At 39.8% G+C, this 26,048-nt stretch overlaps 1 protein-coding gene and 1 non-coding gene across 18 annotated transcripts in view; both read left to right on the top strand.

Annotated features, from left to right (window-relative positions):
* PCDH15 (protocadherin related 15) overlaps positions 1–26,048 on the top strand; it is a 1,242,339-nt gene that overhangs the window by 1,130,218 nt on the left and 86,073 nt on the right. For all 17 annotated transcript variants that reach the window (XR_009252204.1, XR_009252205.1, XM_058696346.1 and 14 more), the window contains one exon: positions 13,917–14,044. Coding sequence is in view for 15 of the 17 variants with exons in the window: in XM_058696346.1 (XP_058552329.1) it covers positions 13,917–14,044 (128 nt within the window). In the remaining 2 variants the exon portion in view is untranslated. The remainder of the gene's footprint in view (positions 1–13,916; positions 14,045–26,048) is intronic.
* TRNAR-CCG (transfer RNA arginine (anticodon CCG)) lies at positions 14,688–14,773 on the top strand. The gene has a single exon. It is a non-coding gene; the product is annotated as a tRNA-Arg (tRNA).

Below are 26,048 nucleotides of genomic sequence, written 5' to 3'. Positions count from 1 at the left end.
ACCATGAAGAATATATAAAAATAAGAAAAACACAATGATTGCTTTCAAGGTTTTAGAATCAAGTGTATGTTTTCTAATCAGACTAAGCTCCTGTAATCCTAAGTATGACAGTAATTATTTCTTTGATGTATTTATTGGTAGTAATTAGAGATGTGATTGGAGTTTGGAACATTCAGGTGGAGGCCGTTTCAAAAGCAGAGGCCAACGGGCACTGACAGGAGGGCAGGTGACCGGGATTGAACCCCTGACTTTAAAGAGCATGGTCAGACTGGGCATGACCAATGTAGGATCAAATCCTTTCAGCCCATTTTGTTTGGAGTCCCACCTTACAGACATGTTCCTGCAGGCAGACTCAGGGCAAGGAGTTCTTATACGTCTACACAGTCTCTGCATTCTATCTTCACTCCTCTAATCTCTCCGTCTTTTGTTTTAACATCGGGTTTTTCAGCCTCATCACTATCCAGTTTGGACTTGATAACCGTTGCTGTGGGCGCCTGTCCTGTTCATCATGGGGTGTTTCTCGGCATCCCTGGCCTCTACTCTGTTCCAGCAGCAGGTCCCCTATCTCCCCACCCTCTGCAATTTTTACCACCAAAAATGTCTCCAGATGGTCAGAGGCAATCTTAGTCAAGAACTACTGCTTCAACTCCTTGGACCATTATTCAGAAAATCCTTTTTGAGAACCCGATGCAATGTAGGCAATAGATTCATTGTGTGGAAGGAAGAAACAGATTGATGTTGAGAAACCAGGGGCTTCCTGTGTGAACTAACAGCACAGAATTAATTATTGAAAGTCAAGGGAAGAAGGAAAACAATCCAAACTAAATTTGATCTTGAAAAGCATGGAGTCAAGTTGAAGTTAATAGTGTTTCGAACACCACTTAGTCTTCTGAATGCCTTGCACTTCGTGGCGGAGGTCTGAGGGAACAGAAGGCTATGTGAGGAGATTCTGGGCTGACCCATACTTTCTTGTCTCAGCTTTACCATTAAGTGGTTCTGTCTTCTTCTCTGTCTTCAAACTTGTGAATCTCAAGGAGGTGTCTCCCATTCCCTCACCTGAGGCATCACTTCTGGAACTTCTTGGCTCACTGAAGGCAAAGGTGGTGCCCATAGAACAGGTTCTCTCCTACAAAATGAGAGAAAAAGAATGTCAGTGGGTGAAAGGAAATGTGGCACTACGCCCCCAGGTGCATAGGAAGATTATAATGTCTTTAAGTAAAACCCTTGCCAAATAAATCCACCATCCAGCTTGTAATTTCCTCCATCCCTGTGGGTCTCCTCCCAGTGCTTGTGTGGCCTCACCCAGAAGGGGGCTGAGGGGGTAGTGGGACATCCGCCCTCGAAGTTGTGCCTCCCACACTATCCTCTTACCCATTTTGTCAATGCCGCTTTCCTTTTATCCTTCCGTAGTTGTCTTTTTCTGTTATGTGCTTCCTAACTGTTCTAAATAAACAATACAGTACACACACACACACACACACACACACACACACACAATTCTGCAAATACTCAAAAAAGATAAAAAACAGATTTCCTTAACAGAATTTAAATTAGAGCTGCTTCCAAATTTCTGCCTTTGAAGTAATGAAAACCTAACTTTGGTAGAAGACCATGACAGAGCTCTGAGTCCTTATACACGTGCCATGAAAGTGTGCAAGCCAAGGAATCCTGTGGTATCAGGTGCACTGTGTGTCCGTGGATCAGAAAGTCGAAGTGAACGTTATCCTGGTGATTAAACCATATGGATGTCTTCCATTTATTGTGTGACTTCCCAGTATTTATTTTACGTTGTTGGATTAGACATATCGCAATTCTTTTCCAGCTTTTGTCAGGTATAATTGGCAAATAAAATTATTAAAGGATGTACAGCATGGTGATTTGATATGCGTATATATTGTGAAATGACTGACCACAATCAAGTTACCAAGTACATCACATTACGTGGTCGTAGTTACCATCCGTTAACTCATGTGTGTGTTTGCTGACAACATGGAAAACCTACTCTCCGCAGACCCCAAGTGTCCAAGGCAGTGACCAACTACTCACCATGGTGTCCCCCGGAGCCTCAGAACTTCATCGTCCTGTAACTGCAAGTCAGTCCCTTTGACCAGGGCCTCCCCATCACCCCTGCCCCCCCCCCAAGTCTGCTGTTGCCACGAGTTCTACTGTTTCTGCATGTAAGTGAGATCGTACAGGACTTGTCCTTCTTTGTCTGACTTATTCCATTTAGCAAAATGCCCTACAGGCTCATCCATGTGTCCCTCACTTCATTTTCTACCTCAGGATTCTCTTGGGATTCTCTCTCTCTCTCTCTCTCTCGGATTCTCTCTCTCTCTTGGGATTCTCTTTCGCTCTCTCTCTCTCTCTCTCTCTCTCTCCGCCCCTCCCCTGCTCATGCTAGCTCTCACACTCCCTCTTGCTGTAAAATAAAAAATAATAAAAATTAAAATGAAAAATATTTTCAAATATGTTCCCATAGATGTACAGAATAATTATTTGTACTATTAATCACACTTTGGTGCTACTTTTTTTCCCATTTCAATAAAATTGTGACTGCACAAAACTGCAGTGTATGAAATGCAATAAGGTTGTAGTGGTTATTATAAAGTTATTGGGTATAAAAATAGAAAGATGAGATTTACATGGGACCCATCAGTATTACACACTGAGTATATATAAAATATATACAATATTTTCTCTCCACTTCTTTTTCTGGCAGATGAGTTAGAAATTGTGCAGTTCAGTAGCACAGATTTATGATCCAATTCCAATGCAGTTTTATTAAACTGCAGGGTTGTTAGGCAAATATTTTTAAAAATCAAGGCAAGAAACTAACACACACCATATTGAAAGAAGTTAGACCCAAGAAGAGCAACCAAAAACAATTTTTTATTAAAACAATAAAAAAACAACAAAAACTCAAAATTAGGTATGTTACATATATGTGTGTTTTATTACTATTATTATTATTATTATTATTATTATTATTATCCTTATTGTTATATAAAGATGTCCAAACCTGGCAGAGGAAAACTACATGAAAAATTTAAATAGATAATTCAGTCCTGTGATTATTCTTTCATAATCATGCTTCCCCTTCTCATATAATTACATGGAAATACAATCAATTTATTTTATGGTTTATTTAAAGCACTGATGGGGCACCTGGTTGGCCCAGTCAGTTGAGCATCTGACTTCGGCTCAGGTCATGATCTCACGGTTGGTGAGTTCGAGCCCTGCGTGGGGCTCTGTGCTGACAGCTCAGAGCCTGGAACCTGCTTTGGATTCTGTGTCTCCCTCTCTCTCTGCCCCTGCCCTGCTCACTCTCTGTCTCTCTCTGTCTCTCAAAAATGAATAAACATTAAAAATTTTTTTTAAAAAAGAAAAGAAACACCAAATGAAATATGGTTAATTTCTGTATCAGTCTCATAACAAATATGGACTTAAGCACAATTGATACTGAATCGTGATATCGTATGTAGTAATGATGTTTGTGAGATAAGTATTTTATAATAGGAAACCTTGAAAAACTTTAGTCCAGATGTTAAAGTGGGATAAATTATTTTACAGAAAATTAACACTCATTGAATATCAATAGTGTAAGTAGGTATTTAGCTAGATATTTCTACGCATATTAATTTTAGAGAATTTTAATGGCTGCTAAACTGATATCTTAAAGAATTATTTTACTGCAGTCTCTCTGGAATTTGTAAAGTGTATACATGTGATATTTGTATTAGCATATACGTGTCGCTTTAAATTACAGCACTGATCTTCCCATGATTTCCCAATACCTAAGGAACTATGAGTGTTCTAAAAGATTTGGTAAAGCACAAATTATCCCTGATGACATCATTCATTTGCGTCTGGGCCTCAACCTTCCGTCATCATCTTGTAAAGTGTCAGAAGGAAAGCAGAGAGGCTTCAGAGTGGAAGTTTATTCCTTTACAATGAGCTTAAAATCAACCTTTACTTTCTCAAGTACTGCAAATAGGGACTGTAACTAATGTGGTCATTAATCAAGAACATAAAAAAGTTTAAAGGTGATATTGTAGATTAGGATTCCTTTTGTTAAAAACAAAAAACAAAAAACGTTAAATCCAGCCCTGTTAGCTCCTTGGATTCCAGAGATACAAATGGTCAGCTGGGAAGATGAAAGTGTTTTTCATATTGGCGAACTCGGGTGGCAGCCGGCCAGGGTGCAGTTAGGGATCCTGGCTCTGCAGGACGGGCACAGGGACTCTGCCATTAGCCCTGCACCCTGCTGACCCCCTTCTCTGTTGACCTGGCCCCTGTTGATTCTGACTCTTCCAGTTCAGGAATGGTGAGAAAGTAAGAGGCAAACTAAATGGGTAGCAGCAGGGTAGGGTTAAAAACTTGGGGGTGATAAGTCTCTTGTCTCTCTGAACTTTTTCAGGGCAAGCAAGAAAGCCTGTTTCTAAGTTTTCGCTAAGACAGTGAAGGTTATCCATTCATTTATTTAATCCACACAGATACATTGTTCACCCGCGATGTGCTCACCGTGCTAGTAGGTCGGTGTTAATTGGTTATAGTTGGGATACAATAACGCAACACAATTAGCATAGCCCTGATAAATAATCTGTAGCTGAGTCGCCTTATATTTGATCTTAATTGGAATGCGTGAGAAAAGATCACACAGGTACTACATCAGAATACTTCTACAAAGTGGATCTACCTTTTCTGCAAAGTGGTTACCCACTCATTCCCCATTTTTTCTGCTTTGTGAGTTATTTTTCTACACCGGATTTTAGTAAAGAGTCATTTGTGGATTAGTAACAGGTGCTACATTTCTCATTAAAGGGGTGATGATTGAAGGGGTGAGATTCTAATATTTGATACAGAAATGTGTCCTTTATGGCATATTTACTATGGCAGACATTATACACCCAGTGGATATGAGTCACGCAGCAGTCTTCTCTCCAGCTACATCTTTTCAGTGGATGAATGGTCGCTTGCGGCCATGATTAAACTTGTTTTCTATTTGTGGACATAATCCCTTCACCCAACCATTGATTACTTTCTTTTGTTGTTGTTGTTTTGTTTGGGTTTGTTTTAAACTTAGTTTTTATTTGAAACCGAATTTCACATAATTGACTTCTGTGCCTACCTGAAATTTTTGCTTTTTAAAATTTAGTTTCACACAATCAACAATATAAAGCAACTTTGCTCAGATTAAGATATAACTTTTGAAAATTAGTGGACCAGTTGTAATTTTTCCACGATTGTTCTCTTATTTAATGGTGTGCTACAGTTGTCTTTAGAATTCTCGTGTTGAATAACCATAAATAGAGTGAGCATTCACTTGCAGACATACATGAGTTCAGTAAATTATTGTGTGAATCTGTGTTAGGATTTGAACTGATCTTAGGTTTAAAGTTTTGTTGCCATTTCGTTTTCCTTCATTTCTTTACTTTAGAGGTCAAAGGTCATACCAAAAACACTGAAGCTTCTGGGTGTCATAACTTTCTGGACTTGAGACCATGGAGTTTCCAGAACCATTTAGATTGAAGAAAATTAGCTAGAAAGCACTGTTTCACCTTTGAAAGTGACAACTGTATAATTCCAGAGTCATTATGGAAGCAGGACAAATTTCCTAAGGGTGAACAAGCACAGGTGAACATCTTTGTGAGGAAATTCTTATGACTGTTAACCCCCAGGTTAGAGGGCAACATTGGTTCAAAGATTGTAGAACAATGAAAAAGAGAGAAAATGTGATCATTATTTAAAATACTTTGGAAAGTATATTTTTCATGGGTATTCAATTTGAAAAGATGAATGAGTTAAAATGAGCATAAGAGAGGCTTGTATGGATAGAGCTATTTCAAACTGGTTTCATAAAAAGAATAACATTCTTAATCACACAATTTAATTTGTGTAGAAGAAAGGAAAACCCCTAGAGCAGACATTTGAGGATTGTCTGACCAGCATCCACCCAGTCTCTCCTGAGAACTTCTTAATTTTTTATCTGATGAACTCAGATAAAACCTGAGACATAGTGATCAAGGAGTGGTTATTGAAACCAAAGCAGTCTTTAATGTTTTCAAACTGGAAAATGGTGTGGGGGGTGGGGGGAGTTATTTGGTAGTAGGTGATTTTTTTTTTAACTTTTTTTTTTTTTTGAATTTACATCCAAATAAGTTAGCATACATTGCAATAATGATTTCAGAAGTAGATTCCCTAGTGCCCCTTACCCATTTAGCCCATCCCCCCTCCCACAACCCCTCCAGTAACCTTCAGTTTGTTCTCCATATCTATTAGTCTCTTCTGTTTTGTCCCCCTCCCTGTTTTTGTGTTACTTTTGTTTTCCTTCCCTTATGTTCATCTGTTTTGTCTCTTAAAGTCCTCATGTGAGTGAGGTCATAGGATTTTTGTCTTCCTCTGACTAATTTCACTTAACACTCTCCAGTTCCATCCACGTAGTTGCAAATGGCAAGATTTCATTCTTTTTTGATTACCAAGTAATACTCCATTGTATATACATATACCACATCTTCTTTGTCCATTCATCCGTTGATGGACATTTGGGCTCTTTCCATACTTTGGCTATTGTTGATAGTCTCCTTTGCTGTGCAGAAGCTTTTTATTTTGATGAGGTCCCCGTAGTTCATTTTTGCTTTTGTTTCCCTTGCCTCCAGAGACGTGTTGAGTAAGAAGTTGCTGCAGCCAAAATCAAAGAGGTTTTTGCCTGCTTTCTCAAGGATTTTGATGACTCCGTGTCTTACATTTAGGTCTTTCATCCATTTTTTAGTTTGTTTTTGTGTATGGTGCAAGAAAGCGGTCCAGGTTCATTTTTTGCCTGTCACTGTCCAGTTTTCCCAGTATCACTTGCTGAAGAGACTGTCTTTATTCCACTGAATATTCTTTCCTGCTTTGCCCATACGTTTGTGGGTCCATTTCTGGGTTCTCTATTCTGTTCCATTGATCTCAGTGTCTGTCTTGTGCCAGTACCATACTGTCTTGATGATTACAGCTTTGTAGTATAGCTTGAAGTCCGGGATTGTGATACCTCCTGCTTTAGTTTTCTTTTTAAAGATTGCTTTGGCTACTCGGGGTATTTCTGGTTCCATACAAATTTTAGAATTGTTTGTTCTAGCTCTGTGAAGAAGGCTGGTGTTGTTTTGATAGGGATTGCATTGAATATGTAGATTCCTTTGGATAGTATTGACATTTTAACATTATTTGTTCTTCCTATCCAGGAACATGGAATCTTTTTCCATTTATTTTTTGTGTGTCTTCTTCAATTTCTTTCACAAGCTTTCTATAGTTTTCAGTCTATAGATTTTTCACCCCTTCGGTTATATTTATTCCTAGGTATTTTATGGTTTTTGGTGCAATTGTAAATGGGATCGATTCCTTGATATCTCTTTCTGTTGCTTCACTGTTGGTGTGTAGGCCTGCAACCGATTTCTGTGCATTGCTTTTATATCCTGAAACTTTGCTGAATTCATGAATCAGCTCTAGCAGTTTTTTGGTAGAATCTGTAGGGTTTCCCACATAGAGTATCATGTCATCTGCAAAGAGTGAAAGTTTGACCTCCTCCTGGCCTATTTGGATGCCTTTTATTTCTTTGTGTTGTCTGATTGCAGAGGCTAAGACTTCCAATAGTGTGTTGAATAACAGTGGTGAGAGTGGACATCCCTGTCTTGTTCCTGACCTTAGGAGGAAAGCTCTCAGTTTTTCCCCATTGAGAATGATATTAACATTGGGTTGTTCATATATGGCTTTTATGATCTTGAGGTATGCTCCTTCTATCCCTACGTTCTTGAGAGTTTTTATCAAGAAAGGATGCTGTATTTTGTCAAATGTTTTCTCTGCCTCTATTGAGAGGACCATATGGTTCTTGTCCTTTCTTTTATTGGTGTGATGAATCACGTTAATTGTTTTGTGGATATTGAACCAGCCCTGCATCCCAGGTATAAATCCCACTTGGTCGGGGTGAATAATTTTTTTAATGTATTGTTGGATCCAGTTGGCTAATATCTTGTTGAGGATTTTTGCCTCCATGTTCATCAGGGAAGTCAGTCTATAGTTCTCCTTTTTAGTGGGGTCTCTGTCTGGTTTTGGAATCAAGGTAATGCTGACTTCATAGAAAGAGTTTGGAAGTTTTCCTTCCATTTCTGTTATTTGGAACACCTTCAAGAGAATAGGTGTTAACTCTTCTTTAAATGTTTGGTAGAATTCCCCTGGAAATGCATCTGGCCCTGGACTCTTGTTTGTTGGCAGATTTTTGATGACTAATTCGAGTTCCTTACTGGTTATGGGTCTGTTCAAATTTTCTATTTCTTCCTGTTTCAGTTTTGGTAGTGTGTATGTCTCTAGGAATTTGTCCATTTCTTCCAGATTGCCCATTTTATTGGCATATAATTGCTCATAATATTCTCTTATTATTGTTTTTATTTGTGCTGTGTTCGTTGTGATCTCTCCTCTTTCATTCTTGATTTTGTTTATTTGGGTCCATCCCTCTTTCTTTTTGATCAAACTGGCTAGTGGTTTATCAATTTTGTTAATTCTTTCAAACAACCAGCTTCTGGTTTCATTGATCTGTTCTACTGTTTTTGTTTTTGTTTGTTTTTTTTTTGGTTTCGATAGCATTAATTTCTGCTCCAATCTTTATTATGTCCTGACTGCTGCTGGTTTGGGGTTTTATTTGCTGTTCTTTTTCCAGCTCCTTAATGCGTAAGGTTAGGTTGTGTATCTGAGATTTTTCTTCCTTCATTAGGAAGGCCTGGATTGCTATATAGTTTCCTCTTATGACCACCTTTGCTGTGTCCGAGGTTTTCAGTTGTGGTGTTATCATTTTCATTGACTTCCATCTACTTTTTAATTTCCTCCTTAACTGCTTGGTTAGCCCATTCATTCTTGAGTAGGATGTTCTTCAGTCTCCAAGTATTTGTTTCCTTTCCAAATTGTTTCTTGTGGTTGATTTTGAGTTTCATAGCGCTGTGGTCTAAAAATATGCACAGTATGATCTTGATCTTTCGTACTTACTTAGGGCTGATTTTTGTCCCAGTATATCGTCTATTCTGGAGAACGTTCCATGTGCACTGGAGAAGAATATATATTCTGCTCTTAGGGTGAAATGTTCTGAATATATCTGTTAAGTCCATCTGGGCCAGTGTGTCATTCAAAGCCGTTGTTTCCTTGTTGATTTTTTGATTAGATGATCTGTCCATTGCTGTGATTGGGGTATTGAATTCTCCTACTATTGTGGTATTACTATCAATGAGTTTCTTTATGTTTGTGATTGATTTATATATTTGGGTGCCCCCACAGTTGGCATATAAATGTTTACAATTGTTAGGTCTTCTTGGTGGATAGACCCCTTGATTATGATATAATGCCCTTCTGCATCTTTTGATACACTCTTTATTTTAAAGTCTAGATTGTCTGATATAAGTATGGCTACTCTGGCTTTCTTTTGTTGACCATTAGCATGATAGATGATTCTCCATCCCCTTATTTTCTTTTTTTATTTAACTTTATTTTTTATTTTTTAAAATTTACATCCAAATTAGTTAGTATATAGTGAAGCATTGATTTCAGTAGATTCCTTAATGCCCCTTACCCATTTAGCCCATCCCCCCTCCCACAACGCCTCTCCATCCCCTTATTTTCAATCTGATGGTGTCTTTAGGTCTAAAGTAGGTCTTTTGTAAACAGCATATAGATGGATCTTGTTTTCTTATCCATTCTCTTATCCTATGTCTTTTGATTGGAGCATTGAGTCCACTGATGATTAGAGTGAGTACTGAAAGATATGAATTACTGCCGTTATGATGCTTGTAGGAGTTTCTGGTGGTGTTTTCTGGTCCTTTCTAATCTTTGTTGCTTTTGGTATTTATGTATATATATATTTTTTTTTCATCTTTTCTCCCCTCAGGAAGTCCCCCTTAAAATTTTTTGCAGGGCTAGTTTCAAACTCCTTTAATTTTTGTTTGCCTGGGAAACTTTTTATCTCTCCCTCTATATTGAATGATAGCCTTGCTGGATAAAGAATTCTTGGCTGCATATTTTTCTGATTCAGCACATTGAATATATCCTGCCACTTCTTTCTGGCCTGCCAAGTTTCTGTGGATAGGTCTGCTGCAAACCTGATCTGTCTTCCCTTGCCGGTTAGGGACTACTTTTCCCTTGCTGCTTTCATGATTCTCTCCTTGCCTGAGTATTTTGTGAATTTGACTATGGTACGCCTTGTTGATGGTCATTTTTTGTTGAATCTAATGGGGGTCCTCTGTGTTTCCTGGATTTTGATGTCTGTGTCTTTCCCCAGGTTAGGAAAGCTTTCTGCTATGATTTGCTCACATAACCCTTCTACCCTTATTTCTCTCCCTCCCTCTTCTGGGACCCCTACTGTGGGAGGCCGGTCCCCAGTGCTGGGCTGAGACCGGGTTGAGCAACGGCTCCCTGTTGACTCAGCCAACCCGGTGGTTCCGCCTCCCATTCCCCCACTTTCATGGGCATACGAAAGCCTTGTCAAGGCTGAGAAAGTTAATTCCTGAAGCCTGTGGTCTGTGGGTGTTGGCAGTAATGTTACCTCCCCTTTTTCTACCCCGGGTCAAATAGAAACAAACATGGGAACTGTGTTTTGCTAGCAGTCTTATCAACAAGGTCTTGCTGTGACCCGTTTAGAAAATTCACAAGGTACACAGAACTAAATGTTTTGGTTGGCAGCGATCATGTGAAACCTGTTTATTCTTAGAATGGCCTGACCCATAAGAATCTTGATATAAAAGATTGTGTACAGCAACAATAAAGCCGTCACTTGGGCCATCAGCCCAGGGGGCCCTCCTGTTCCCAAACTGTCTTCTCTTCTCTCTTTTTTTTCTTACCTTCCCCTACTCTCAGGACCCTGATCTCGGTGCTTGTTGCGCCGGTCGCAACACCCTATGATTCTCATGTTGTTCCATTTAATGAGTCACTGATTCTCTAATTCTTAAATCATGCTCTTTTGACTTAATCTCCTTCTTTTTCTCTGCTTCCTCATTCTCTGTAAGTTTGTCCTCTATATCGCTGATTCTCTGTTCTGCCTCATCCATCCTTGCCGCCGCAGCATCCATCCGTGATTACAGCTCAGTTATAGCATTTTTAATTTCATTCTGGGTGTTTTTTACCTCTTTTATCTCCACAGAATGGGATTCTAATCTATTTTCAACTTGAGCTAGTATTTTTATTATCGTGATTCTAAATTCTGGTTCAGACATGTTGCTTGTATCTGTGTTGGTTAAATCTCTGGCTGTCGTTTCTTGATACTCTTTCTTTTGGGGTGAATTCTTTCGTTTTGTCATTTTGAAAGGAGAAAAGGAATTAATGAGGTAGAAAAATTAAAACTTAAAAAAAACACACACACAAAAATCTAACAAATGATGCTAGATCCTAGGTGTGTTTTGGTCTGGGTGTTAAAAGTCGTTTGACAGATTAGAGAAAAAAAAGGGAGAAAAAAAGGAAATGGTTTGAGAATTTGAAAAAATGAATACACTGAAGTAGACTAAAATGAGATGATGGGAGTAAAATAGAATTTGAAAAAATTTACATAAAAGTAAAGAATATAGTAGAAAAAATTAAAATATTTTTAATAAAAATTAAAAATAAAAATGAATTTTTTCTCTTTCTGTATTCAAGAAAAAGAAAAGAAGCAAAAAAGACAAAAAAGAGAAATAGAGCGAAGAAATTGTTTGAAAATTTGAAAAAGTGAATACACCGTAGTAGATTAAAATAAAATGAAAGTAAAATGGAATTTGAAAAAATTTACATAAAATCAAAAAATACAGTAAAAGATTTTCACGAAAAATATTTTTAATAGAAATTGAAAGTAAAAATGAAGTGTTTCTCTTTCTGAATTCAAGAAAAAGAAAAGAAACGAAAAAGAGGAAAAAGAAAAAAGGAAATCGTTTGAAAATTTGAAAAGGTGAATACACTGACGTAGACTAAAATAAAATGATGGAAGTAAAATAGAATTTGAAAAAATTTACACAAAATTTAAAAATATAGTAATAAAAATTAAAAATATTTAATAAAAATTAAAAATAAGAATGAAATTTTCTTTCTGTATTCAAGAAAAAGAAGTGTAAAAGAGAAAAAAAAAGAAAGAAAATTGAATAGATGGACCTGCTAACAGATTGAAATAGGACTCAAATGACTTCGTTTTCTCCTAGAAATCAGACTCTGAAGGGCTTTATAGTCCATAAACTAAGCCGGCGGTGAGACTTGTGTTCAAGGAGGGAGGTTGGGCCAGTTGGGCGGGGCTCAGTGTAACCACTCCGCCCTCCACCAGATGGCGCTGCTCGCCTTCTGGGGTGGAGTGTTGCGGCGCTCTTGGGTGCGTATGCGCATGCGCGGCAGAGGTGCAAATGGCGTCCGCCACCTACCCGTCTGTTCTCCTGGGTCAGCAACCACCCACCCGTCCTCCGTCTTCAGCCCTCGGCCACGCCCCGCGTTCTCACTGTCCATGACCAGGCCCCGGGCAGCACTTCTCTCCCGAGTTCTGTCTCAGACGCGGCTGTTTTCCCCGGCCCCTTACTTCTGAAGGACCGCGGCTTTGACCGGTTCCGCTCTCTGCGGGAGGGTCTCACCCAGCAATGGCCGAATGAGCAATGGCCGAGTGTCGGCCGCACCCAGGAACGCTTGCGGGACCCTGCTGCTGCCGGTGCCCTGAGACTGTGGCCGGGTGCCAGCCCGCCCCAGAAAAAGTTCGCAAGATGGTGTAGCAGGTGCTTTTCAGAGATTATGGAAAATCACAACACACATCTGGCACCAGGCTTCAGCCTTAAGGACCTTGTCCCCGCCCCAGCGAATGTGGCCGTTTTCTGGGGTCTGCCGGGACCAGGGGGCTTCAACCGTCTCCACCAAGTGTCCTTCCAGCAGTGGAACTGCTTTTCCCCATGTGGCCCGAGAACCTCCCGGACCCCACCCTGCTCCTGGGGATTTGCCCTTCCCATCAGAGCACCGCCAGGTAGGGAGCTGCGGAGTTGCAGCCTTTGCGTTCCCCTTGTTTACAGTCTTAATGGAATTGAAACCCTCTCCTTTCTCCTTTCTCCCTTTTTAGTTTAGTCCCTGCGGCTGTTTCCAATTTTCCACTTTCTCTCCAGCTGCTTTTGTGGAGGGGTGCTTTTATCGTATTCTCCCCAACCCCCACCCCCCCCACCTCTCTCCACCCTCAAAAGCTGTTCCCTACCTTTCGCGGCTTCTCGCTCCCCAAATTCATCTGTTCGCACCGCGTACCTGCTGACTTCTTTGGTTCAGGTTGTGCAGATTGTTGTGTTAATCCTCCAGTCAGTTTTCTAGGTGTGCAGGATGGTTAGTGTTGGTCTGGCTGGATTTCATGGATGTGAGACACACAAAAAACTTCCATGCTGTTCCCCCCTCTTGGCTCCCCTCCTCAACTATTGGTTACTTTCAGCCCTAAAATTAAAATATATATATATATATTGTACATTATTAAACTGAGAGACTATCGTTGCTAGTTTTACACTTAAGAATAAAAAAATATTGTTTTAGTTTATGTCAGTTTATATTATTTCATAAGGTGTTTATAAATTTATGTCACTTTGGTGTCATTGGTAGTGTATGTGAAGTGTTTGTGAACATGAACAGTTGAATTGTTTCATTGAAATTAGTAGAACACAATACTTTAGTGCCTATTAAATCAAGTAAAATGAATTGCCAAGACATTGTAATTAAAAGAAATAGCAGCAACTTCACATTATTATGCCGGAAGCAACATTTTCAGTGTCCTCTGTGTACCTCGGGGTATTAGACTTGCCTTTTGGGAATGACTTTCTGATATAAGCCATTTCCATTGTTTCAGTCAAAAAAAAATACAGTAAGTATTTACTCCAGTGAAATTTTTTTCTAGTAAATAGCCACCAATTAAAAATATATTATTTCTTATCCTCCAGGCAATACGGCTAAAGTGTATATTGAAATTCAGGATGAAAATGATCATCCCCCAGTGTTTCAGAAAAAATTCTACATTGGAGGTGTGTCTGAAGATGCAAGAATGTTTACTTCTGTGCTCAGAGTTAAGGTAGGAGGACTTTTATTAACACCCAGAGCTCAGGTAAAGAGCTCAGATTACAGGTGAACTGTAACCACGCAGTTTGCATTAACTGAGTAAGTACTCAGTATTCATGTGGTTTAAAAAAAAGTCTGAAACTCAGAGATACATGAGTTTAAGTAGCCAAACTAAATACAGATTAATTACGAGGCTCATACTATGGAACTTTTATGCTTTATTTTTACTACAAAAACAGGAAAAATTACTTATGATAATTTACACTGAGGGGCACCTGGGTGTCTCAGTCAGTTGAGCGAGTGACGTCGGCTCAGGCCGTGATCTTGAGTTCATGAGTTCGAGCCCCGCATGGGGCTCTGTGCTGACAGCTCTGAGCCTGGAGCCTGCTTCTGATTCTCTGTCTCCCTCTCTCTCTGCCCTCCCCGACTCATGCTCTGTCTCTGTCTCAGAAATAAATACATTAAAATTTCTTTTTTAATTTACACTGAAAAAGATATTAAATCAGTAAAATGTATGTCTCCTAGTAGATTTTTATGCCTCCATACAGGCATTCAATAGGTTTAATTCAGGATAGCCCCAAAGATTGCAGAATGGAGTTTCTAGTGGCGAATATAAAATTGCCATTTCCTAGTAGAAGAAATAATAACGTGTGGTTGCCTGGATGGCTCAGTTGGTTGAGTGTCTGACTCCGGCTCAGGTCATGGATCTTGCACTTTGTGGGTTCGAGCCCCGCGTCGGGCTCTGTGCTGACAGTTCAGAGCCTGGAGCCTGCTTCGGATTCTGTCTCCCTCTCTCTCTCTGTCGCTGCCCTGCTCGGGGTCTGTCTCTCTCTTTCAAAAATAAATAAACCTCAAAAAAAATTTTTAAAAAGAAGAAATAATTTAATAAATTATTTTTTCTGCAATATTATTTTAAAATTTTAAATCATAGTTAAACACAGGACTACTAATTTTACACTTTACTAAAAGTTAAAGAAAACTCAGATATGGCAGAAAAAAATAGCACATCTACTTTGAATTTTTAAAAAGCACAATATCTAAGATTAATGTTGATAATTTTTTCACTTTTCTCCACTTAGTTATCATCAAAGATGTTGAAAGATTTTGTAAGTGGCCAGCAGTACATAAAGTTGTACTAATTTTATTACTGAAAACTAAATTGATAGATACTGTATTACACAGGGAGAAAAGTTTGTAGGCTCGTGCATTTTAGACGCTTAATTATAGTTATTTTCCTGAAAGTATTTTAGGAATATATTTTTAAAAACTATTAATGTGCACACAGAAAATCTAAATTTTCCTGAGCAAATCCCACTCATGATCAGTTGCCTTTTTCTTTGTGTACCAGAACCATATGATTAGAACTCTTCTTACATATGGTTTTTCCATGTTCTGCACACCAAGTATGAAGGAGGAAAAGTCAACCAAGCAAATGCGCACATGTATTGTGCCTGCGAAATAGCTCCTTCATACACTGACCCCTGATGGGAATCACCACTTATAGCTCAAAGTGGTCCACGAAAGGGTTGTTCTCATCATGTCTAAACCACGTTATGATTTGCAAGTACAAAGCAACTCCAAAGAGTTTATTTTTATTGTATTTTACACTTTAGTTCCAAGAACTGTTGACTGATTCTGTTCACTTAGTCAATATTTTTTGAGTACCTATGTCCTTATGTAATGTCCTAGAAATTGACATACAGCAGTTCAAAAAACAATCAAACAAATAAAATCAAAGTTAACACCTTAGTAATATGGAAAAACTGGTGTAAGAAACAAATGATTGATAAAATCAGTAGCTATTTAATAGCTTAATTATAGTCATGTGGTCATGTGGTCAAGGGCATGACTTGCGGATTTCTAGGTAAGATACATTCTGCTCATTATGCTGTCAGGTCCCTAAAGCTAGATGGACTGAGAGGTCAGCATGGCTGGAAGGCTGGTTGGAGAGGAGATTGGAAACATAGCCCAGGACTAGAATATGGGGGTTCTCCTAGATGTGTTAGAAAGGAAGTCTTTGAACTGTTTTGTTCAGAGGCATGACATAATCCAGTATAAAAGGATTATCCTGGATGTTGGGCAGGTTGGAGTGGGGATGGTTAGGTAGACAGACCAACACATGACTTTCCAGGAGAGACTTGAAAGTGGACTGAACCACAGTGGTAGGCTGGGGCAGTGGTCACAAGGGAGTCAAAAACAGCCAAAAGGCTTTGCTGATGGATTATGTGTGGGGCATTAGAGGAAATCAAGATTGGTCCTGAGGTTTAGTTCCTAACAGGTCCCCATCCCTCCCCCATGTACTGTGGTATCAGAAATCAAGAATTCATCTTTAACTCTCATCTTTTTAGAGATTTTATGATGGGGGAGGGGCTTGTTTAATATGGCAAGGCTGTTGCAGATGCAGAGAGAGAGAGAGAAGGAAGAGAGAGAGGGAGAGAGAGGGAGGTAAAGGGAAATGGAAAGAGGAAGGGGAGGGAGAAAAGGAGGGGGGCAGAAGGGGAGAAAGGGGAAGAGAGAGAGAAGGAGGGACAGGGACTTTAACACTGTATTGACACAAATATGTGCTGTGATAACCAAGCCATCTAGGAAAGCACAAATTGCCCTATGGACTCAGAGGAGGAGACATTTCACTTGGTGAAAGAGCTGAGTGCTCCCTGGAGGATGAAGAATTTGAGTGGCCCCCAAGGGTGGTTACATTTTCTCAAAGTGAAGCTTAAATGGGGCGGAGAGTCTCAGCAGAGGAAGCACAGGGAGCCAAACCCCAAAAGGAGAATGCGCTCCCTGGAACAGTGATTGGAGGCAGGAGCTCGGGAGGTGGTGGGAGTGATAAATCTTAGCTGGTGGACACTTCCCAGAGCTGCCTTTAGCCTTGACGCCTGGAATCTTCTCCTTTCCCAATTTAATCAGAGTGGGAGTGAGCTAAGCACTTCTTTTCAATTCACAAGTAGAGCAGCAAAAATTTTACTGGAAACAGCAAGATTCTGGGTCCGCCAGGCTCTGGGGTTTGATGCAGAGACCACTTAGCAAACAGGGAAGCAGCCCGCGACTGGGAAGGAGGCTTTCACACCACTGTCTGTGAAGCAGGGGGCAGCAATACTGCATCTACTCTTCGTGCAAGTTCATTTCCTTTAGTTCATCGGGAAATGCATAATAATACATTTTCAGTTTTAAAAAATTGTGTATTATAGGAAGGGAAAGAGGAGACGTATTGTAGAATTGACTAAGTAAGATGAGACTTTAAAATGTACTGGCATTGCTCTGTCTCTCTCTGTCTCAAAATAAATAAATGTTAAAAAAAAAAAATTAAAAAAAAAAAAAAAAAGGGGCGCCTGGGTGGCTCAGTCGGTTAAGCGTCCGACTTCGGCTCAGGTCACAATCTCATGTTCCGTGAGTTTGAGCCCCGCGTCGGGCTCTGGGCTGATGGCTCAGATCCTGAAGCCTGCTTCCGGTTCTGTGTCTCCCTCTCTCTCTGCCCCTCCCCTGTTCATGCTCTGTCTCTCTCTGTCTCAAAATAAATAAATGTTAAAAAAAAAAAATTTAAAAAAAAAAAATAAATAAATAAATAAATAAATAAAAAAATAAAATGTACTGGCAAATCAGGATGCCTTTGGCTCAGTCAGTTGAGCATCTGACTTGGGCTCAGGTCATGATCTCACAGTCCGTGAGTTCGAGTCCCACGTCGGGCTCTGTGCTGACTGCTTGGAGCCTGGAGCCTGCTTCGGATTCTGTGTCTCCCCCTCTCTCTGCCTTTCCCCTGTTTATTCTCTCCCTCTCCCTCTCTCTCTCTCTCTCTCTCTCTCTCTCTCTCTCTCTCTCTCTCTGTCTCTCTTTGTCTCTCTCTGTCTCAAAAATAAACAAACATTAACAAAAATTTTAGGGACGTCTGGGTGGCTCAGTTGGTTAAGTGTCCGACTTCAGCTCAGGTCATGAACTCACAAGTCATGGGTTCCAGCCCCGCGCTGGGCTGTGTGCTGACAGCTCAGAGCCTGGAGCCCACTTTGGGATCGGTGTCTCCCCTCTCTCTGCCCCTCTCCCATTCACGCTCTGTCTGTCTCTCTCTCAAAAATAAATAAATAAACATTTAAAAAAATAAAATATACTGGTAAATTGAATATACTTACTAGCTTAAAATACGGATAGTGGATTAAGGGTGTTACTAAAACATGCTAAGGTAAAGGCAATACAATGAGAACATTATTGAAACAATTTGTGCTATATAAATGATAATAAAAGAAAGCTGTGTATATATGCTCTGAAGTGGCATATCTAATATGCTTACAGACTGGTTCAAAGTTCACTTTTTTTAAGAAAATCTGTATTGTATTCCTGGTGTGTGGAAAATACAGAGGCAAACAAAACAGACTCCCTTCTGCCCTTACAGAGTTAACATTCCAGTAACTAGACCGAAAAAGTAAATAAATAAGGCTTTATTTGGTCCCTGGCTCAAGAAGTTTGAATGTTCATGTCATGGTAAAGTACTTCCTAGATTGTGTCAAAAGGACACAGAACAAAAGTATTAGTTTGGGAGTATCCACCACATTTACTCTGGTTTAACGTCGATATCTCCGTCACAACTGATTCTACCAAATTGATTTCCATTGGTCACAAGCGATCGTTATTCTAATTGCAGGGAGAGGGAGAAGGAAATCAATAGTAATTTCTCTCTTCAGTCTTTAATACAAGAATTAGCATCAGTTAAAAGTATCACCTTTAGTTTATACCCAGAAGAACTGAAAGCAAGGAGGCAAGCTGGTTCCCTATTGTTCCTAGCATTATTATTATTATTCATAATAGCCAAGAGGTGGGAACAATCTATGTATCCATTGGCAGGCGGAACGATGGGCATAATGAGGTACAAACAGTGGAATTTTATTCAGTCTTACAAAAGAAGGATATGTTGACATATGCTACATCATGGATAAACCCTGAAGACCATACGCCAAGTGAAATACGCAAGAAACAAACAGGCAAAGGTATACCTGCACTGTGTGGGGTTCCCAGAATCATCCCATTCGTGGGGGGGGGGGGCGAGGGCAGCAGAGAGAGGGGAGTGGGGTAATTAGTGCTCAGTGGTTTCAGAGTTCCAATTTGGGAAGAAGAAAAAGTGCCACACAGGAACAGTGGTAACAGTCGCACAATAACATAAATGGGCTCAAGGTAACTGATTTAGACGCTGAAAAAATGGTTAGAATGATGAATTTAATGATGGATATTTTAGCACAGTAAAAGAAAAATCCCAAAGGAAAGGGGGCATCTCCAGTGTTGGCAGAATATGAAAACTGTTCCCTTCGAAACCGTTATTCTCCTGTGGTATGCATCCCAGGTTGATGTGCATGTGAATCTTAGACTGGGAACCAAAGATGTGTGTTAGTCTACTAATCTGAATTGATTATGTAACTATGGGTCTTAACATTTTATTCTCCTACACATCATCACTGCTATCAGTCCTGGCTGCAGCCCTGTGGAAGTGACACTCCCACCTGCAGGGCTATGCGTCAGAATCTCTAGCACCTTCTCTGTTGCAAAAGTCCCATGTTTGGTGTTCATTGAATATCACTTACTGAAATGTCCTCTAGTAATAAAAAATGACTGATACATTTGCTTACATCAGACTAACAGACCACTATGACGGAGATGCTATAATGATTTTAAAAAAAAGCAATTAGCTACAAGCAAATATTTTGCTACATATATATTTTTAAGTCAAATAAACAGTGTCCAGAACATAGAAAAAAAACTGTTCAAAAGCAACTATTCAGCCAATAAAAGCAAGGTTGAAAAAAATTCATGAGTATTTGCCATATGAGTCGTAATATCCCGTGTGAGGTCAGTAAGATTAAGCTGGACTTTTGAACACTAACTTTTTTGTTCCTGTTTGTACTTTGGGAAGTGTTAATCTATGAGTCCTCCTTATTAATAACAATAACTGCCATCTGTTTCTCTTTATTATTTTTCTGAGAACTGTAAAAAACAAATCTTTACATATTTTAGCCAGTAGAATTTATTTCAATAATAACAAGCATGCCCAAAAACTGGGTGGCTCAGTCGGTTAAGTGTCCGAGTTCGGCTCAGGTCAATTATTTCGTGGTTCGTGAGTTCAAGCCCCACATCAGGCTCCATGCCTACAGCTCAGAGCCTGGAGCCTGCTTTGGATTCTGTGCCTCCCTCACTCTCTCTGCCCCTTCCCCACTCATTCGTGTTCTCTCTCTCTCTTTGTCTCTCAAAAATAAAACATTAAAAAATAAACAAATACAAACAAACAATACAAAGATATAAAACTCCTACCTGTATGGTAGGTGCAATTATTCTTTATTGTATTGTTGGGGAAAACGGCAATTAGTGAGGTCTAGTAACTTTCTAAGAACCACTGAGCCCGCAGCAGCCAGTGAAGGCAGGATTCACTTGGGTTGACCTTTTTCCAGGACTTTCCTTGTGCCCTGCACACCACATGCTTCCCCTGGAAAGCGAGGAGTGGAATGTGGCAGAAATACAACGTTGGCAGAAATAACAGAGCATAGGAAGTTTCTATGAAAAATCAGGAGGCAATTAACAAGACAACTAATTGCTCTTGGCATTGAGATGACCTCTGTGAATTACAAGTCCCTCTGTGAATTACAAGTCCCTCTGTGAATTACAAGTCCCTCTGTGAAAGGAACACATCAGCTCTCGTTTTAGAAACACCTCTCAATTTATTAACTAATTTTTCCAGTTTACCACATGTCGTCTTAACGGCAACCCAGAGCCCGATTTAATGCAAATACAAGGAGAGGTTAAATATGATTTACAAAAAAAACTCTCTGCGTTATGAGGATATTTTCCAGAAGTTCGTGCCATAAGGATTAGGCTTTCTGTCTACGAACTGAAGTTCAGAAAAACTCAGTGTCAGAAAAATTGAATTAAAATGTTGACTTGATGTCTACTGAGTGTCGAAAAGACTATGAACATTGCATCTTTGAGTTGTTAAAGAAGGCAGATTTAAGAAAGTTGTGGACTAAAAGAAAATACTATTTTGAAACAGCATCAAAAGAGAAATGGTCCTCACTGTCAATCTCTAATTCTCTATTACATTTTTCTAAATAAGCATGAGACGTGGCAAGAATACGTAGCGGAGTGATGCTGTTGAGGGACAAAGGCCAAGAGCACGTCTGAAGGATGCAGATTTCCTCAGCGGCCTAGCGTGTAGAAGTGTTCAAGGTTAGCAGTACAGGAGCGATAATATTTGCTTGGAGCTGGGCCGGGGCTTCTGAGGGCTCCTGGTCCCCAGCCCTGTGCCTGCTCACACGGGTCTGAGGAAAAACAATTCCAGCACATTCGTGAGGGTTTAGTGTGAGTCCCCAGGGCAGCATCTTTTACTAGGGCCAGAGTCGGGCCTGGCTCACGTCCAGAATGGTACAAATAGCTATCCTGTATCTCACGTTTCCACGATACTCGGAAGTTAACTTGTTCATTCCCTGGGAAACCCCATGGGATTCTTTTATTATTCTCAATTTACGGAAGAGGACACACAGGCACAGGAGTGATCTGCAACCTGCCCAAGGTGGTCAGAGAGTCAGTATGAGGCCAGGATGCACAGCCAGACATGCTCTCCTGCGTCCTACATGGAACAGTAGTGGGCTGGGAGTCCAATCACTTGGATTCAGTCCCAGAAATTAAGTCTCTGTGGGGCCTCACACTTGATCTCAGGCCAGTCTCCTCTTATGCAAATGTTGCTTTAGCACTAGGTGCCTTTTAAAATCTTTAACCGCTTCTGGGGCCCCTCTGTGGCTCAGTCAGTTAAGCATCCGACTTTGGCTCAGGTCATGATCTTGCAGTCTGTGGGTTTGAGCCCCATGTCAGGCTCTGAGCTGTCAGCACGGAGCCTGGAGCCTGCTTCAGATTCTATGCCCCTTCCCTGCCTGCGCTCTCTCTCTCTTTCGCTCTCTCTCAAAAATAAATAAACATTAATGCCCTAGGAAAATAATGGCATGGGGGGGAAATGCCCAGTACCCTGAGAGAACTACATTTTAAAGGAAAAATGGTTGGATTCCTGAAATCCAAAGCATCAGCTGTGTCTCACAGTTTTTGTGGTTTATTTCCCTTGAAGTTAGTGGATCCTTTTATGACAATTTTCTCCCTACTCGCTCTGTACAATGGAGATGTAAACAAGATGGTCTACGTGAAGGCCTCAGAAAGCAAGATTTTGATTCCCCTTTGCCAACTCTGGGAGACACAGCTTTATGCAGACACTTAGTGCTTCCAGACAGGGGTGTTGGGAGATCGTACTAACCGACATGCATCTGACCTGGAATGGTTTGTACCTTGAACAAAGTACAAGCACATAGGTGCCTGAGGGCCGTGGCCCTATAACTGAGTTACTATGTATCTAATTTAGAACTCAGACACATCATATTGTAATTATGTATCTATGTGCCTGTTTTCTCTCCTGTAACTCAAATGTCATGCTTCCCCACAAATTTAATGACCTTATAGATATACGGTGCTTACCACCTCAAACTGATGCTTGTCCAAATTTTGTTTTTACATCAAGCCATGACTTTTAGCCCACCAAACCAAGGCATTCCATGAAATATGTGAACAAATGATCAGTTTTCAGATAAGTAGAAAGAGTCTTTCTGTTAAACTTCCTTGGGTTTGATTACAACACCGAGATTTACATGACCTCTCGTTTCCCTGGGAATGTTCCTTCTGTCAAAATTGGGAGCTTAGATTTGATAATATCTTTATGAATCTCATGCTTCAATCATAGTTTTCCATTTAACTCCAGTGGGGAAACCAAATGTCAAGCAAATTGCATTTTCCTCACAACTGGTGTACTTCTGTTATATGGTCTTGGATTATGTTGTAGTTAATGATGTTTTCCTTTTGGTTTGTCTGCTGGAGACTGAAAGTCAAACACTTGATTCATCTTGAGCAACTTTAAAAGGTGAATGCCATGGACAGGGGGTGTGCTTTCTCTCTGGTTTCCTTGAGATACTCTGGCTCTTACTCTCTGTTATCCTTCCCTTTAACTGTGTTTATGTTACTGTATCTTACGGAGTTAGGGAATCCTGTGGGGTCTGTGCAAACAAAGGATCGCTGAATACTCGGTTTCTAAGAGTCCAAGCCTTCCCTTTTCCCTTGTAAAAGTTGACACGTTAAGTGTCATGGCCAGTTTCTGATACATCACATATGTCCTTATATAAAATTATAGCTCTGTTGCTATTACAATAAATGTACAAGACCAAGACTTTCCTTTGCCACAAATGGAGTGTCCAGATAAAATGATTTTCACATGTAAGTTTTACTCTCTCTTCTTCTCTATACAGGTCAGTCTTTCTATTATGACTGAAGGGAGATCTAAAATCTTCTCAATCACATAGTAGTAACTTAATTTACACTTGTTGGTTTGAATATAACTTAATTAAGTTATATTAAGATAATTAAGATAATTAAGAATTGTCTTGATTTTCATTGTTTAAAATTGAAAGGGAACTATTTTTTCCAAGCTATAAAGTATCTGAAGAATGAGGAAAGTTTGAGTCTTTAAAACTAGGTAAAAAGCTTTTTATTCAGGGAAAGTTTTGTTTGTTTGTTTGTTTTTAAGGAAAGAAATTTCCTTAAAAGTAGAGAGTCTGAGGAATTTTTATGGGTCTTAAGCCTTTGGACATGATACATGAAAGGGAAGTGCTTTACTCAGTGAATGGCCAAATCATTTTGCCTTTCCTGAATTCATTGGTGGGTCATATGTTTCAAAGTCTGATCACACTCTCCTGGGATTTGAAATGTATTTAATGCCTACATGTCTTTCAGATGTTTAAATGCATAACAATCCAGGGTGTGGATTTGGAATATTGTCTTTTGAGTCAAGCTCACATTTTCCTGTAGGAGAGTTTGTATGTCGTGGAACAGTGATGATCGTGTGTGTGTGCTCCTGTATTATGTTTCGAGGACCATATCTTCCATCATCTGCTAGGAGGGTTGACACTCAGCTTAAAAATCTCAGAATCCTTGTGAAAGAGAGGACTGCACTGCAAAACACAATTGCAAAGATAATGGAGGCAAGTAAGAATTACTTTTGTCTGAAAATGTCCTGTGATTTCTTAAACCTTAAACATTTAACTTTATGCTATAATGACCCCACAAAGAAGACCTAAAATACCAATCTAAGCAAAAATGATTGGCGTCTGGGTGGCTCAGTTAAGCGTCCAATCTCGGTTCGGGTCATGATCTCGCAGTTCGTGAGTTCCAGCCCCGCGTTGGGCTCTCGGCTGGCAGCTCAGAGCCTGGAGCCTGCTTCAGATTCTGTGTCTCCCTCTTTCTCTGCCCCTCCCATGCTCATGTTCTATCTCTTTCTCTCTCTCTCTCTCAAATATAAACATTTTTTTAAAAAACAATAAAAAATGATAAACCATCTTTTAAAAAACTTTATTCATATCTCTGAATACATCTTAATTTTGAATTGCCTATTAATATTGTCAGTAAGAAGAGTAAAATATTAGATTTGTCTAATATGTATTATGAAGAAAACATAGGTCTAAATAAGTCATAAAAAATGGAGGACTGTCCCTAGTAGTTTTAATGAATTTTCATTAATGAAAACCAGCAGACCTGAGCAGGATTATGTGCGTAAAGAGAATATAATTCACTTTGGTCCGTTCATTATACATCTGAGAAGTGCCAAAGGATTTCTACTTTTTTTTCAAAAACAGGCACAGAAATGTCTGATTTCACAACATTGCATTTTCATGCATAGATATAATTGAACTTTACACTAGAAGTTCCTGTCAAGTAGATCCTGAAACTTTATGTAGTAGCTACACTATTTTTTGTAAACATATCTATTTTTTTTTAATTTTTTTTTAACGTTTATTTATTTTTGAGACAGAGAGAGAGAGACAGAGCATGAACGGGGGAGGGGCAGAGAGAGAGGGAGACACAGAATCTGAAACAGGCTCCAGGCTCTGAGCTGTCAGCACAGAGCCTGACGTGGGGCTCGAACCCACAGACCGCGAGATCGTGACCTGAGCTGAAGTCGGACGCTCAACCTACTGAGCCACCCAGGCGCCCCTAAACATACCTATTTTTTATAGTGCTTTATTTTATTTGCTCCCAGGATTTTTTCCCCTAGGCAGCCATGGCCTCTTATCCCAGCAATCTGTAAAAAGACAGAGTCAATGAGGTTCACAGTACTTTGAAAGACTTTATTACCACCCAAAGCCAAGGACCCCGATTTATGTTACAAACTAGTATCAAAGATCTCCGATCCAGAGCGTAGAAAGAACCCCAGCAAAATGATGATTCAAAACAAAACAAAATGAAACACCCAAGATTAAAATGATAGGAATAAGATTGGAATGAGCCCTGCATAAAGAAAATATAGAAATTGGAAAAAAAAAGAAAAAAAAAAAATATATATATATATATATAAAGAGGCATTCAATTTTATTAACTACTAGGGGATTACAGAATAAACCACAGGAGGCCACCACATGTTCATCAGAATGGCTACACTAAGACAGATGAAACCAAATTTTGCAACAGCTGGAGTTCACAGGGGTTGCTGATGGGATGTAAATTAGTGCAACTTTCAGGGGAATGTTTGACGTTGTCTATTAAGTGTGAGCATATATGTAACCCCTGACTCAGAACTTCCACTCCTAAGTTTTGACCCAGAGAAATGCACACATTTGCTCGTAAAAGATATTTACAAGTTCACTTTTTGTAGGTACGTCCATTATTGTAATTTCTAACAGTTGAAAACAACATGCATACCGAACAACTTACATGCATTAAATGTAGTATATTTGTACAACGGAATTCTATAAAGCAATGAAAACAAATAAACTCTGGCAACAACACAGATGGGTCCTAGAAATTTACTGTGACGGGGCGCCTGGGTGGCTCAGTCGGTTAAACGTCCAGCTCTTGATTTCCACTCAGGTCATGATCTTGTGGTTCAGGAGATCAAGCCCTGCATCGGGCTCCATGCTGACAGTGGGAGACCTGCTTGGGATTCTCTCTCTCCCTCTCTCTCTGCT

This window comes from Neofelis nebulosa, chromosome 13 (genome assembly GCF_028018385.1).
Source record: "Neofelis nebulosa isolate mNeoNeb1 chromosome 13, mNeoNeb1.pri, whole genome shotgun sequence".
In the NCBI taxonomy this organism is placed as follows: domain Eukaryota; kingdom Metazoa; phylum Chordata; class Mammalia; order Carnivora; family Felidae; genus Neofelis; species Neofelis nebulosa.
The sequence above is the reverse complement of the archived record's forward strand: the minus strand, read 5'-3'. Positions and strand labels throughout refer to the sequence as shown.